This window comes from Eretmochelys imbricata, chromosome 7 (assembly GCF_965152235.1).
Source record: "Eretmochelys imbricata isolate rEreImb1 chromosome 7, rEreImb1.hap1, whole genome shotgun sequence".
Taxonomy (NCBI): Eukaryota; Metazoa; Chordata; order Testudines; family Cheloniidae; genus Eretmochelys; species Eretmochelys imbricata.
The window spans coordinates 65443977-65456943 of NC_135578.1; the positions used below are offsets into that span (position 1 = coordinate 65443977).

Sequence of the window (12967 nt, forward strand, 5' to 3'; positions counted from 1 at the left end):
AGCCAGTGTCAGGGTACAGCGTGAATCCTCCCAGTAGGGTCTTATCAGATGACCTACCACTACTTTACATAAAACTCAATCAGCTCCTGAGGTCTGGTCTACACTCAAAATTTGGTGGAGATACCAACAGCCCTTGGGGTGAAAAATCCACACCTGAGCACCACAGCTATGCCAAGCTAATCCCCAGTGTAGACATAGATAAGTAGATGGAAGAATACATCCATCAACAGTCACTCAGAGATATGGAGTTCCGAGTGACTGAAAACCCTCCCACACTGCTATAGTCTGCATCTACACTGGGGGTTACAGCAGCAAAGCAATGGTGCTGTAGGCCATGTCTACACTACGGGTGTGAAGTCCCAACTTACTTTTGAAAAGGGAACTCACTGCCCCACTGTTGCCTTATGAGTTGGGAGGGGAGATTATGTGTGGCGGCATAAGATAAAATACCCTACGTTCCACAGCAAAAGCCCCTCATTTCTGCAGCATGTCACTACAGGAAGACATGCACCCAGAACAAACCACATTTTCAGAGAATATTAAGTAGGTATCACTGTGATGCCTCTAATTCTGTTAAAAACAAAACAAAACCTTGTTTTCTGAACATGCCATAACACTAGCACCAAACATTCAGCTGGATGCAGCATTTAGCATTGGTCTCTTGAAACAGTCAAGCGGCCTATCTGAAGGATGCAGATCTCACCAGCAACTGAAAAATACAGGGTGCTGTTCATACAGAAATGCAATATCACATTACCACAAGCCGGACAGTAAGATACTCCATTTACCCCCATGAGAATCAGTGCTTCTGCTTTGGCCTCCTCTGTTTGAGGAAGATGAAGGTTCATTTCATCTCCATCGAAATCAGCATTGTATGGTGTACAGACACATTCATTAAACCTGAAGGTCCTGTGGGGCTTTACTCTCGCCTGCAAAAGAGATAAGAAGTGATGCCGCAGACACAAAGAATCACATCGAATTTACGAGGTTCCAGAATCTACAAGTTTTGAGAGTGGTTTCCTTGCAAACTGTGCTTTTACATTTTTAAAAAATAAAAAGACACTTGAGACGCTACATCTAAATTACTTATTTTAATTTACACAGAATTGTATAATTGGTGGAGGCTCACCAAGTCACTCAACCAAAGTTGAGTGAATTTATTTACTAAACCCTTAACCTTGCAACATTACTTGCACAGTACAAGATGCAGCATATTCTTAGGCATCCAGGTTCTTACTAACACTGCAATTTTTTTTATTTTTACATCTATCGATATGCATATATACATGCACAAATGTAAAATAGGTGGAATTTGAACAAAAGACTGCTCAGTTTCCACTTTGATTCCTATGCACAAGCGTAGAACTATTTTGTTTGGATCATTTCCATGTAGTGTTGTTTTAAGACGCAAAAAAGATCAACACAGTGAGTAAGAGACTAACAAACAAAACTAAAGGTTAAAGTTGCACGATAGCCAGATGTTAGGCTATGTGTATACTCACTATGTGAGCCATGATGCTCAGCTTGTGCAGAGAGGGCTGTCGGTTGAACAGAACTATATCCCCATCTATGAGATGCCTCTCTACAATGTCACCATACTTGAGCTCCTGAGCCATCTTCTCACGGTTTCCATATTTCAAAAACCTTGAAATAAAACACGTCAATAGAGTCAAAATTTCATGGAAAATAAAAACAGAAAAATAGACAACTAAAGAGCATCCTCTTATTTGTACTCTGATTTCTTAAAGAGCCTCCAGTGACAGCCACTTCGAACGAGACATGCATTCTGCAAATTTATTAAATATTAACAGAGTGTCTCTGTCACTGAGTGGAACTGAGGGACAATGTTTTTCACAAAAGTTTTAGATAAGGACTGAGGCCAGTTTAATATCAAAAGATAGAGTTATGTTAACCAAACAATTAGCAAATAGCTACATCATTCTCCACAGCAAATGTAGAGCAGTCAGCAAACACCGCACATTCGTGAAAATCTAGGTTCTTAAAGAAAAATGTGAATTAGTTTTAAGTTATCAGGAAATATGGGTATGTCATCCACATGTAGCAATCCAACTGTAGCTTACTAGCAATGACATTGCATCTATGCCTACCAAAATGTTCTAACAGAAGGATTTATCTATCTATTTATCTATCTATGTTATCTATGTTCATGTTTGCTTGCACAAGCTACCCTTAGGTCATGGAATATTGTTTTTATCCTTTATTGAAGATTACATAAAACAAAAAACCCCAGAGGAGTCCCTATGATGAATAATCTGCTGGATTTCACTTCAGCAATAAGACAAGGTAGTGGTGGTAGGTGGAAAGTGAACCTTTACAGATAAGTACCTTTTCATTTGTGTGTGCCTCTGTTGAATGAAATTGGCTCCAGGGTGAACTTCGGGACCATTCCGTACAAGTTTCCTCATAAAATTTAGGTTAGCTTTATTCACCTGCAACATGACTGTATCAGTTAGAAAAAAGCGAGACATTTTAACACCACTCACTATTCCTTGGGTTTGTGCTTTGGGATTTTCAGGCTCAATTTCAATGGTGGTTATCCCCTCTTATTTTAAGCTGCTGGAGAAAGGGGAAGAGAAGAAAAATACAAGCCAATCTTGACCTTATGGAGGTAAGACTGTTGACAGAACTGGAATGAATAGCTTGCTGGCCAAATTCACATATAGAGGGAAGCTTGAGAAGCTCTCTAAAAATACTGGGATCCCCCATGATAAAATTAGGGCCGTCAAGTGATTAAAAAAATTAACCACGATTAATCGCACTGTTAAACAGTAACAGAATACCATTTAATTTTTTGGATGTTTTCTACATTTTCAAATATATTGATTTCAGTTACAACACAGGATACGAAGTGTACAGTGCTCACGTTTTTTTTTATTACAAATATTTGGACTGTGAAAAAAAAGTATTTTTCAATTCATCTAATAGAAGTACTGTAGTGCAATCTCTATCATGAACATTGAACTTACAAATGTAGAATTATGTACAAAAAAATAACCGCATTCAAAAATAAATGTAAAATTTTAAAGCCTACAAGTCCATTCAGTCCTACTTCTTATTCTGCCAATCACGTAAACAAATATGTTTACATTTGCAGGAGATAATGCTGCCCGCTTCTTGTTTACAATGTCACCTGAAAATGAACACAGGCGTTCGCCTGTCACCTCGTACCCAGCATCGCAAGATATTTATGTGCCAGATGCACTAAAGATTCATATGTCCATTCATGTTTCAACCACCATTCCAGAGGACAGGCGTCCACGCTGATGATCGGTTCTGCTCAATAACGATCCAAAGCAGAGCAGACTGACGCATGTTCATTTTCATCATCTGAGTCAGATGCCACCAGCAGATGGCTGATTTTCTTTTTTGGTGGTTTGGGTTCTGCAGTTTCCACATTTGAGTGTTGCTCTTTTAAGACTTCTGAAAGCATGCTCCACACCTTGTCCTTCTCAGATTTTGGGACAGCACTTCAGATTCTTAAACCCTGGGTCGAGCACTGTAGCTATTTTTAGAAATGTCACCTTGGTACCTTCTTTGTGTTTTGTCAAATCTTTTGTGAAAGAAAAGTTTTTATAGTGAAAGTGTTCTTAAAACGAGCATGTGCTGGGTCATCCTCCGAAACTGCTATAACATGAAATATATGGCAGAATGTGGGTAAAACAGAACAAGAGACACAATTATCCCCCAAGGAGTTAAGTCACAAATTTAATTAACGCACTTTTTTAACGAGCATCATCAGCATGGAAGCATGTCCTCTGGAATGGTGGCCGAAGTATGAAGGGGCATACGAGTGTTTATCATATCTGGCACGTAAATACCTTGCAATGCCAGCTACAAAAGTGCCATGTGAACACTTATTCTCACTTTCAAGTGACACTGTAAATAAGAAACAGGCAACAGTATCTCCCGTAAATGTGAACAAACTTGTTTGTTTTAGCGACTGGCAGAATAAAAAGGAGGACTGAGTGGACTTGCAGGCTCTAAAGTTAGATATTGTTTTGTTTTTGAGTACAGTTATGTAACAAAAAAAAATTTACATTTGTAAGTTACACTTTTACAATAAAGAGATTGCACTACAGTACTTGTATGAGGTGAATTGAAAAATAGTATTTCTTATTATTTTTATAGTGAAAATATTTGTAATAAAAATATAAAGTGAGCCCTGTACACTTTGTATTCTGTGTTGTACTAGAAATCAATATATTTGAAAATGTAGGAAAACCATCCAAAATATTTAATACATTTCAATTGGTAGTCTATTGTTTAACAGTGCAATTAATCGTGATTAATTTTTTAAATTGAGATTAATTCTTTTGAATTAATAGCGTGAGTTAACTGTGATTAATCAACACAGCCCTAGTTAAAATGCAAAAGTCTATGTTAAACACAAAAGTAAAGTAATAAAATTAGAATTTTAAAGAAGAAACGCGAAGAGTTTTCTTTAGCAAAGCTGACTCAACCTCATTACACAACTGGTCTATTTTGTGGTACACAAGGAACCAGAGCAATGAGAAAAGAAAGTACAGACAGGATCACAGAAAGAGTAAGATGTGAAAGGCGTGATTTTTTAGAAATACATTATAAATCCAGTTTTCACTGTGACACATAACATATATGAAATTTATGTCATTTAAAATGGGTTGGGCAAAACTAACTGTTTTTCATGATTGTCCCTTCAGGCCTCCCCCCTCACAGTCTACATCAAGCATTCCTATTGTCTTGCTCTGTGAAACAAGTCAGCTTTACAATGGACAATGAACCTATGCCACTATGACCTTCTGGTGCTGACTGAGGGCACTGAGCACCTCAAGCTGCATGCGATTCTTCCCTTGTATGTACGTACATACGTACGCCCACGCGCACACACACACACTATTGATGCCTTTTTTCTCCAGTGATTTGAACACCACAATGCAGGTGTCTGGAGAAAAATGCATGTAAAGAATTTCAGTCTTACACTACTTACTTTTTCAGGGAATGTTAATATTTTGGCAACATGAACAGGCACAGCCACTTCATCTATTCGTAAGTTGGGATCAGGTGAAATGACTGTTCTGCCCGAGAAGTCCACTCGCTTTCCAGACAGATTGCCTCTAAACCGACCTAACAAATAAAGCAAGTTAAAACTATTTGGGAAAAGGATACCATTGTACAAAATGGTACTTCAGAAAATGGTAAAGTGTTAATATAGCATAGTATGCACATCATACAGGGAAAGCCTTGCTAGCTTGATCTACAAACACTGATCTGGTCACTATGCAATGGCAAACATGGCTAAAAAAGCCAAACAAATGGAAAAAAAAAAAAAAAACACTTTGGGGAGGTGGAAAAGGAAGAGTTTAGACATACCCTGCTTCCCTTTGAGTCTTTGAACAAAACCTCTGGTCCATTTCTTGGGTGCCATGTTAAGAGGAATTCCAGAGAGCTCACTGTTAATGTAGAGGGCACACTGTAGCTGTAGGAAGTCCCAGTCTTCCATAATCATCTGTGTTTTGGCTCCCGATATCCTATGCTAAACAAGACAATTACCGATTTCAGAAAACAAATGCAGTGACACACAAAATTGGCACGGAGCAACTTTTTCAGAAAGCTGTGCACCACACTAAATCGCGAAGGCAACAAGAGATTGGCACCTTCACCATAAGTAACAGCCATAAGGGAGGCACATTCTGTTCATGCATGGATGTAACCGAGCAGAACCTAGCAAAACACATTTTCCTTCTGGCAAGATCAGCTTCTGATTAATGACAAACTACAGGATGTGTGCTTGTTTGATTATCTGACCATTTTAATACCTGAATGTATAATACAATGACCATGCTGTGGAGACACATTATGATTCATTAAACATGATTAACTTATCAGAGTGGTGGCATACAAAATTCCATTGTGTTTAGCCTTCTCCTGGACAAAGACCATCACTCAAGGTTTCACTCCTGCATCTCTGTGGCAGGAACTAAAACAGAACAGGTTAAGCCAAGCCGAGGATATAGTTCTGTTGCACAACATCTTGCAGAGAAGCAGGTCATAACCCAGTGCTAGTTTCTCTGCTTCCCAGGAGACAGCACACACGACCTAGAGCAGCATTTCCCAATGTGGAAGAAAAATAGGAGATACAAAGGACTAGCTTTTGGGGTGGCGAACAAGCCTTCTCAATTGTTCTTCAGTTTCAGTTTTTGTTTAAAAAAAAAAGTTTCTAGTGGTTACTGTTGCAAATACAACCTTGAAAGCATGACCTGAATGTAACTAGCGTCTGAGTTTGCAGAGAGCTGAAATAGCTCTGAGCTGGGAAGTGCCCCATTGATTTCAATGGGTGCTAACTCCCTTTATCTATGCAGTTTTCTTAACAGATATAGTTGCATTGGGTTAAATCACTTCTTCCCATTTAACTTAAACCTGTTCCTAATCAATTTAAGCTAAACCCAAGTAAATCTGGTTTAACCCAAAAAAGAATGTGCGCACAATCTTTTGCAGCGGTTTAAAAAAAATAAAATTGGTGAAACTCTACATGCAGACAAGCCCAATAAGCTGCTCATTTTGGGTAGGCTTTTAATACTACATGGAAGAGTTGGAAGGGCCTCTTGGCAGAGACAGACAGAGAGATAAAATAAGAAACCAGATGGGTAAAGAGGGGTGTGTGAATTTCTGGGCCCATGAACTATTATGTTCTTGTGCTTCCATCAAGTGCAACAGTCATCCCAAAACATGCTAAATGTAGCATAATATGAACTGAAATTGAGAAATACTTCAGGAAAAGCAGTTAGTCCAGTCCACGTTTAGCAGGTCGCTAACACACTGGTGTAACACCAAGAGCCAAATAGAGAGCTCAAGCTGAGTCCACCATTCCTATGCCATTTCACGTAAGGCCAAATATTGCAGCTGAAGTCAGAATGAATGCAACATCAGGCCTTGCAGCAATAAGTAAAACCAATTACCCCCCAAAGTTTAATCCAGCCTTTTATTTATTTATTTTTAAATAGAGCAGCAGTTTCAGGCAGGCAGGCTCACCTTTTTGATTACATCATTGAGGAAAATTATCTCTGTAAGCTTCATCGTCAAGTCATCTTCGTTGGTGCCAGACTTCAAGTCGCTCACAACAGAGGGTCTGATGCACAATGGAGGTACCAGGAGTCGTGTCAGGATCAAGTCTGAAGGCTTTCCTGCTTCTGGATTCATCAGAAGCAGAGGTATATCTTCCGCTGGGATCCTTTTAAAGAGGTTCAACACCATTAAAGGAGTCAAGTTCTCCTAAAAAATTAAATGAAGAAAGTCATACTGCAACCTTCAAGGGCATAACAGCTCATTTTTGGCTACATCTTAATACTGTTTACTTCATTTGCCACCCTTCTCTGCCAATTGTTCAAGTAAAAAGTCGGATTTAAAACAAAAAAGCATATGTAGAGGAAGTTATTCTTAAGGCAAACAAAAACAAATGTGTCTTTTGGTTTATTTATTTAGAATAGCAGTCCCCGTAAACTCTGGCTCATTGATGCTTTCCCCCAAGCTTCTCCTCTTACACTATTTTCAGTTTAGATTTGTCTCTTTAGATTAGCTGTTACAGTAGTCTGTTTTTTATAGCAATATGGATATTTCATAATTACTTGCCAAAGCAACGTAAACAGCTTGTAACGTGCTTGCAGTAAGGTATAATTACCACCAATTTCATTTACAAGAGCTCACATAGATTACAGCATTATATCCTACATAATTTCATTAGGTTTAGCAAGTTGTTTTAAAATTTAACCTTTTTTTCCTGAATGATGAATATATTGCTGACATATCATGATTCATCAATAAATCCAAAGTTTGCAAGAAGTGCCTGTCTTTATAAAGCTGATCTAACGCAATTGAAGAGAGACACAAAATCTGCATCAAATGTTTTCTATTGCATTTTCCAAACATCTATACTAAGAACTGACTGATCTGTTAAAATCCAAGGAAAAATCTCCATACAAAAATGCAAAGCTCAGCAAAACCACGAAAACTATATATATTCTTGTACTACACTTTGGTCACTCCTTCCTGTCCAGTTCTCAGCTCTTCCAATCATAGTTGGGGTTTATGAGTATTACAAATATTCAAGACAGTGACTGAAGGTAACTGTCCCCAGAGATAGCCTCCAGTAGCCTAAATTTCTTCTCTGCTTCCTGTCACCATGATTTCACCACTAAGCTTTCTTCACTGACCACCACTGATCCTATACCAGGGGTATCCCTATCCTTTGCATGCAGAAAACTGTGTACCACAATTACTTGACTGGTTAGAGTAAAGATGCTGCTTTTTGCAGAAACCATTAACATCTCCCTCAGCCAGGTAGTATAATTGTTCTTCAAATTCTCCTCTCCACATATTCAAAGGCTGGACCAGCACCCACCCTTTACCCCTATACTAAATACTTCAGCTCATCATTCAGGAATTTATGCATCAAAATTAGCAGAAAATTCAAGCACTGGCAAAACAAGCACTGGTAGACACACTAATTCACCTGAGCTCTCCCCAGCAAGGATTCTACTTCTTTGTTATGTTCTATGGCAGTTTCAAAGGACTGAAGAAAACTTGATACTATTGGATCCACCACTTTCTTATTGGTCTTGTACTTCTCATGGATTATCTTCAATAAGCCACACTTCTTTACAGTACCTACAAGATGACAAATTTCGTTAAATAAACCTCAACTCTTGAGCTATTCTTCTAAATTTTTAAAAAACACTTTTTCGTGAATGTAGTATTAGGGAAAGGTGCTGGCTCTGGTCACCTTTAGATACCAGATGCCTCTGTTCACAGAACAGGAGGAGCAGCAGCCACAGCAATGAAAGTTTGTCCACATTGCCTGTTCAGTGCACCTCAGCTGTGACCTGGACTACTTCTAAGGATGAGAGGGTGGCTCATTCTATGTGTCCATTCAACCTCTTCTCAACAGTGGTACAGGATTTTTGCAACGTAGATGCTCTTGCACTAGGAACTGGACCAGAGTGCACCAACTCATTTCACTCATAAGTCATTCAGATAGTAACTTTTGATCATTACTAACCCAGAGTGGATTTTAGCCAGTGACCTAACTGTGCAGGACATTATAACTATTATTTGTCCTTGAACCAGCTAGTCCTCTCAAATTGTGTTCTACCACGCTCATTGAAAATGTGGATAAACTGATTTAGAAAACAAAACAGAAAAATACCAAAAATAACTACCAAATCAGTTAGATGCTGCATTAGCTGGAATAAGTTCAAAGAACAAGAAATCCCCCCAAAAGCCAATTTCTACTTCTGACTCATGAGCATTTGATCCCACAAGGGAAAGGACATCATATTAACCTATTTCCCCAACACTTCAATTAACCTCTCCAAACCTTCACAATGCAGATACGGTTTTTCTTTTCTTTTTAAAATGTTTTTGCATGTCCAGCAGATTGAGATGCTCATTTGATGACCATTTCATCTTTTCAGAACCTGTTACTGTGTATGTGTTAAAGGAAATAGGTGGTTCTGCAAGATGAGTAGCAATGTATTGTGTCTCTGGATGATAGAATACACAACACAAAGAAATTGAAAAGATTTCCTCAAGTTTTTGAGGGTTTTTTTAGGGCCATATCTAGCTTCAAAAACTGTAACAGACTCTACATATTGACTTATATAGGAAACCCCACATATACACACCTGAAACCAGAATATGGCCTGATGTTTTTGAAATGTTGTAAAAACATTCCTTACAACACCCTTGAGGCAAATATTACCTTCTTTTTAGAGATGGGAAAATAGAGGCTCTAGAGTTTAAGTACAATTTCAGGGACTGATTTTTACTTGCACAAGGTGTGGGACTTAAATACTGCTAAAATGAGGGACTAGTAATAACATTAAGTCTGACATTGCATAAACTGCTATGGCTGAAATTGAATGCTTTATACTGCTGGAAAGCAAATATTTTGTTTTTCCAATAGCACAGGGTATTCATTTCTACCCTAGAAAGCTGAGAGACACTAGACCTTAAAGAAATAAAAATCACATTCTGATTACTACCTTGCTCCCTCCCTTCCCAAGTTATTTCCAAAACAACTTTTAAAAGCCTTGGTTTTAGCAGGTCCTCAGAGAGCTTTGTATCATCTGAAAGCTTGGCTTAGAGACATAGCTTTTAATTCATGTAAGTAACTTCTAACGTTAGACAGTCATGAAATATTAGCTTCCAAAAACCATACTGGATCTGAAGTGAAATTTTTAAAAAAAAGATAGTCACAAAAACATGATTTTAATGTCTTGTAGCTGCCACTACTGATAACACATTCATAAACATGAATGCATTCATGACAAAAAAAATACAGAACTAAATGCATGGATTGGAGTGCTCTTATTAAATCTCTGCCTTCCCATGCATTTGTACAGTTCCTAGTATTATCAAGCCCAGTCCTCTAAGTGAGACCTTCAGTTATTACCACAATGCAAATAGCGAGGGTTGCTGGACACATTACATTAAAGAGAATATGTACGCTGACTATTCTAATCCAGATTGTCACTATAAAATTGCAAAGCTATAATACTATAGCAATATTAACAAAATAGTTAACAGCAATGTTAACACAAAATAATGAGTAAGAGTAATCACAATTCATTTTTTTCTAAAAGAATCAAAAAGTCTATCACATAAGGTTTTCTGGCCAATAACTGACCAAACAATCAAATATCAGTATGATCTGCAATTATCGCAATTCCATCTGGAACACTTATATGCTAAGTATTACTGATTTGTCTAACTCATGACTGCAGGAAATGGTCAATAGCATATTACTCTTCACAAAGATGACTAAGCACAATTATGAACAACAGGATCTTCATTTAGTCCCAATTTTGACCTATCAATCCTCATATTTGCAGGAAGAGGATAATCATCAGGTACATTCACGCCACTCCTTGTAACAAAGCTTTGAACAATTGTCTAGTACACTCAAGAGGGTTTTTGGTTTTTAGCCTATGTTTATGTGTCAGCTATAGGTTAAGATCTAGAAAAAACATCAATGATTGTTGAATGATGAAAAGACAACACAACATTGTGATGCTCTTCACAGGCTGGGCACTAGTGAAAAAAAAAAAAAAGATGCATGCTAAATACCAACCACCATCTGCTAATTTCCACACTCACCATTGAAAGCACCACAATAAGGACAGGTGTTTTTCTTTCTGCATTTTTCAGAGACTTTCTTTTTCAATCCCCGTTTCTGCAGGTAGGTCAGACCAGGCCTCTTCAGATAATCCAAAAACTGTTTCCTCTCCTCTGAAGACAACAGGATACGGCAACAGGTCTTGCAGATCATCTTAAACATAAACAATTGATTGTTCTTTTGTTAATGAGAAATAAATGTCATTAGGGACAAATTATGATGAGGGATACCACAGTTCTTCACATATATGGAGTTTCATGAATGAAATACTACTGCCTTAGTGGGGGAACCCAATTATTACACAGCACACTGCCCAACAAATATGAGCAAGTTGGGAAACTCTGGCCAACAGGACAAATCTTTGCTCTTCTTAAGAAAAGTTCAGCAGGAAATTAAATATCCATGCAAAGAGACAACTTAGGTTTACTGGCATCACTAAAGACATAAACTTGGAATAAATTTTGCAACTTGGAATGAGATGACTATTAGCATTGCAAATCTGGTACTTAGATCACTGGTACTTAGAGGTCCTAGAGGCCAAATTTAGGCTGCTAGGTAAGAGAGTGAAGTCTAGGACCTCCAGGGTAGCATTCTGTGGAATGCTTCCAGTTCCATGCACAGGGCTAGTTAGACAGGCAGAACTGTAGGGTCTCAATGCGTGGATGAGAGGTTTAGATTTATTAGGAAGTGGGGAAACTTTTGGGAAAGGGGTAGCCTATACAGGAAGGATGGGCTCCACCGGAATCAAAATGGAACCAGATTGCTGACACTTAAAATTAAAAAGATCGTAGAGCAGTTTTTAAACTAAGGGCTGGGGGAAAGCTGACAGATGTGAAGGAGCACGTGGTTTGGACAGAGATATTCCTTTGGGGAGTATCTATGAAGGGAGATTCTCTATCTCCTAGTAAGGAGGAGAGGATAGAAGATGATAAAATACAGGTAGGATCTGATAAGAAGCAGTCAAATGAAAAAGAGTCCCATTCAATTACATCATGGCAGACAGCTAAAAAGTGACAAGTTTTTAAAGTGCTTACATACAAATGCTATAAATCTAAATAATAAAATGGGTGAACTAGAGTGCCTCATATTAAATGAGGTTATTGATATAATAGGCATCACAGAAACTTGGTGCAATGAGGATAATCAATGGGACACAGTAATACCAGGGTACAAAATATATCGGAAGGACTGAACAGGTCGTGCTGGTGGGGGAGTAGCACCATATGTGAAAGAAAGCGTAGAATCAAATGAAGTAAAAATCTTAAATGAATCAAACTGTACCATAGAATCTCTATGGATAGTAATTGCTTGCTCTAATAATAAGAATATCAGGGATACATTACTGACCACCTGACCAAGATGGTGACAGTGACTGTGAAATGCTCAGGGAGATTAGGGAGGCTATAAAAATAAAAAAAAACACAATAATAATGGGGGATTTCAACAACTGGGTACATGTCACCTCCGGACACGATGCAGAGATAAAGTTTCTTGACACACTAAATGACTGCTTCTTGGAGCAGCTAGTCCTGGAACCCATGAGAGGAGAGGCAATTCTTGATTTAATCCTGAATGGTCCAAGAGGTGAACGTAGCTGGACCACTTGGTAATAGTGATCATAATATATTAAAATTTAATATCCCTACGGTGGCAAAACACTACAGCAGTGTAGCATTTAATTTCAGAAAGGGGGACTACACAAAAATGAGGAAGTTAGTTAAACAAAAAATAAGAAGTACAGTACCAAAAGTGAAATCCCTGCAAGCTGCATGGAAACTTTTTAAAGACACCATAATA

General features: G+C 38.2%; 1 protein-coding gene across 1 annotated transcript in view; it reads right to left on the reverse strand.

Annotated features, from left to right (window-relative positions):
• POLR3A (RNA polymerase III subunit A) overlaps positions 1-12967 on the reverse strand; it is a 50212-nt gene that overhangs the window by 31187 nt on the left and 6058 nt on the right. Inside the window, exons 4-11 of the mRNA XM_077821243.1 lie at positions 11152-11323; positions 8507-8661; positions 7030-7269; positions 5371-5533; positions 4988-5124; positions 2347-2450; positions 1503-1644; positions 789-929 (exon numbers count right to left, since the gene is read on the reverse strand). Of these exons, the coding sequence (XP_077677369.1) occupies positions 789-929; positions 1503-1644; positions 2347-2450; positions 4988-5124; positions 5371-5533; positions 7030-7269; positions 8507-8661; positions 11152-11323 (1254 nt within the window). The remainder of the gene's footprint in view (positions 1-788; positions 930-1502; positions 1645-2346; positions 2451-4987; positions 5125-5370; positions 5534-7029; positions 7270-8506; positions 8662-11151; positions 11324-12967) is intronic.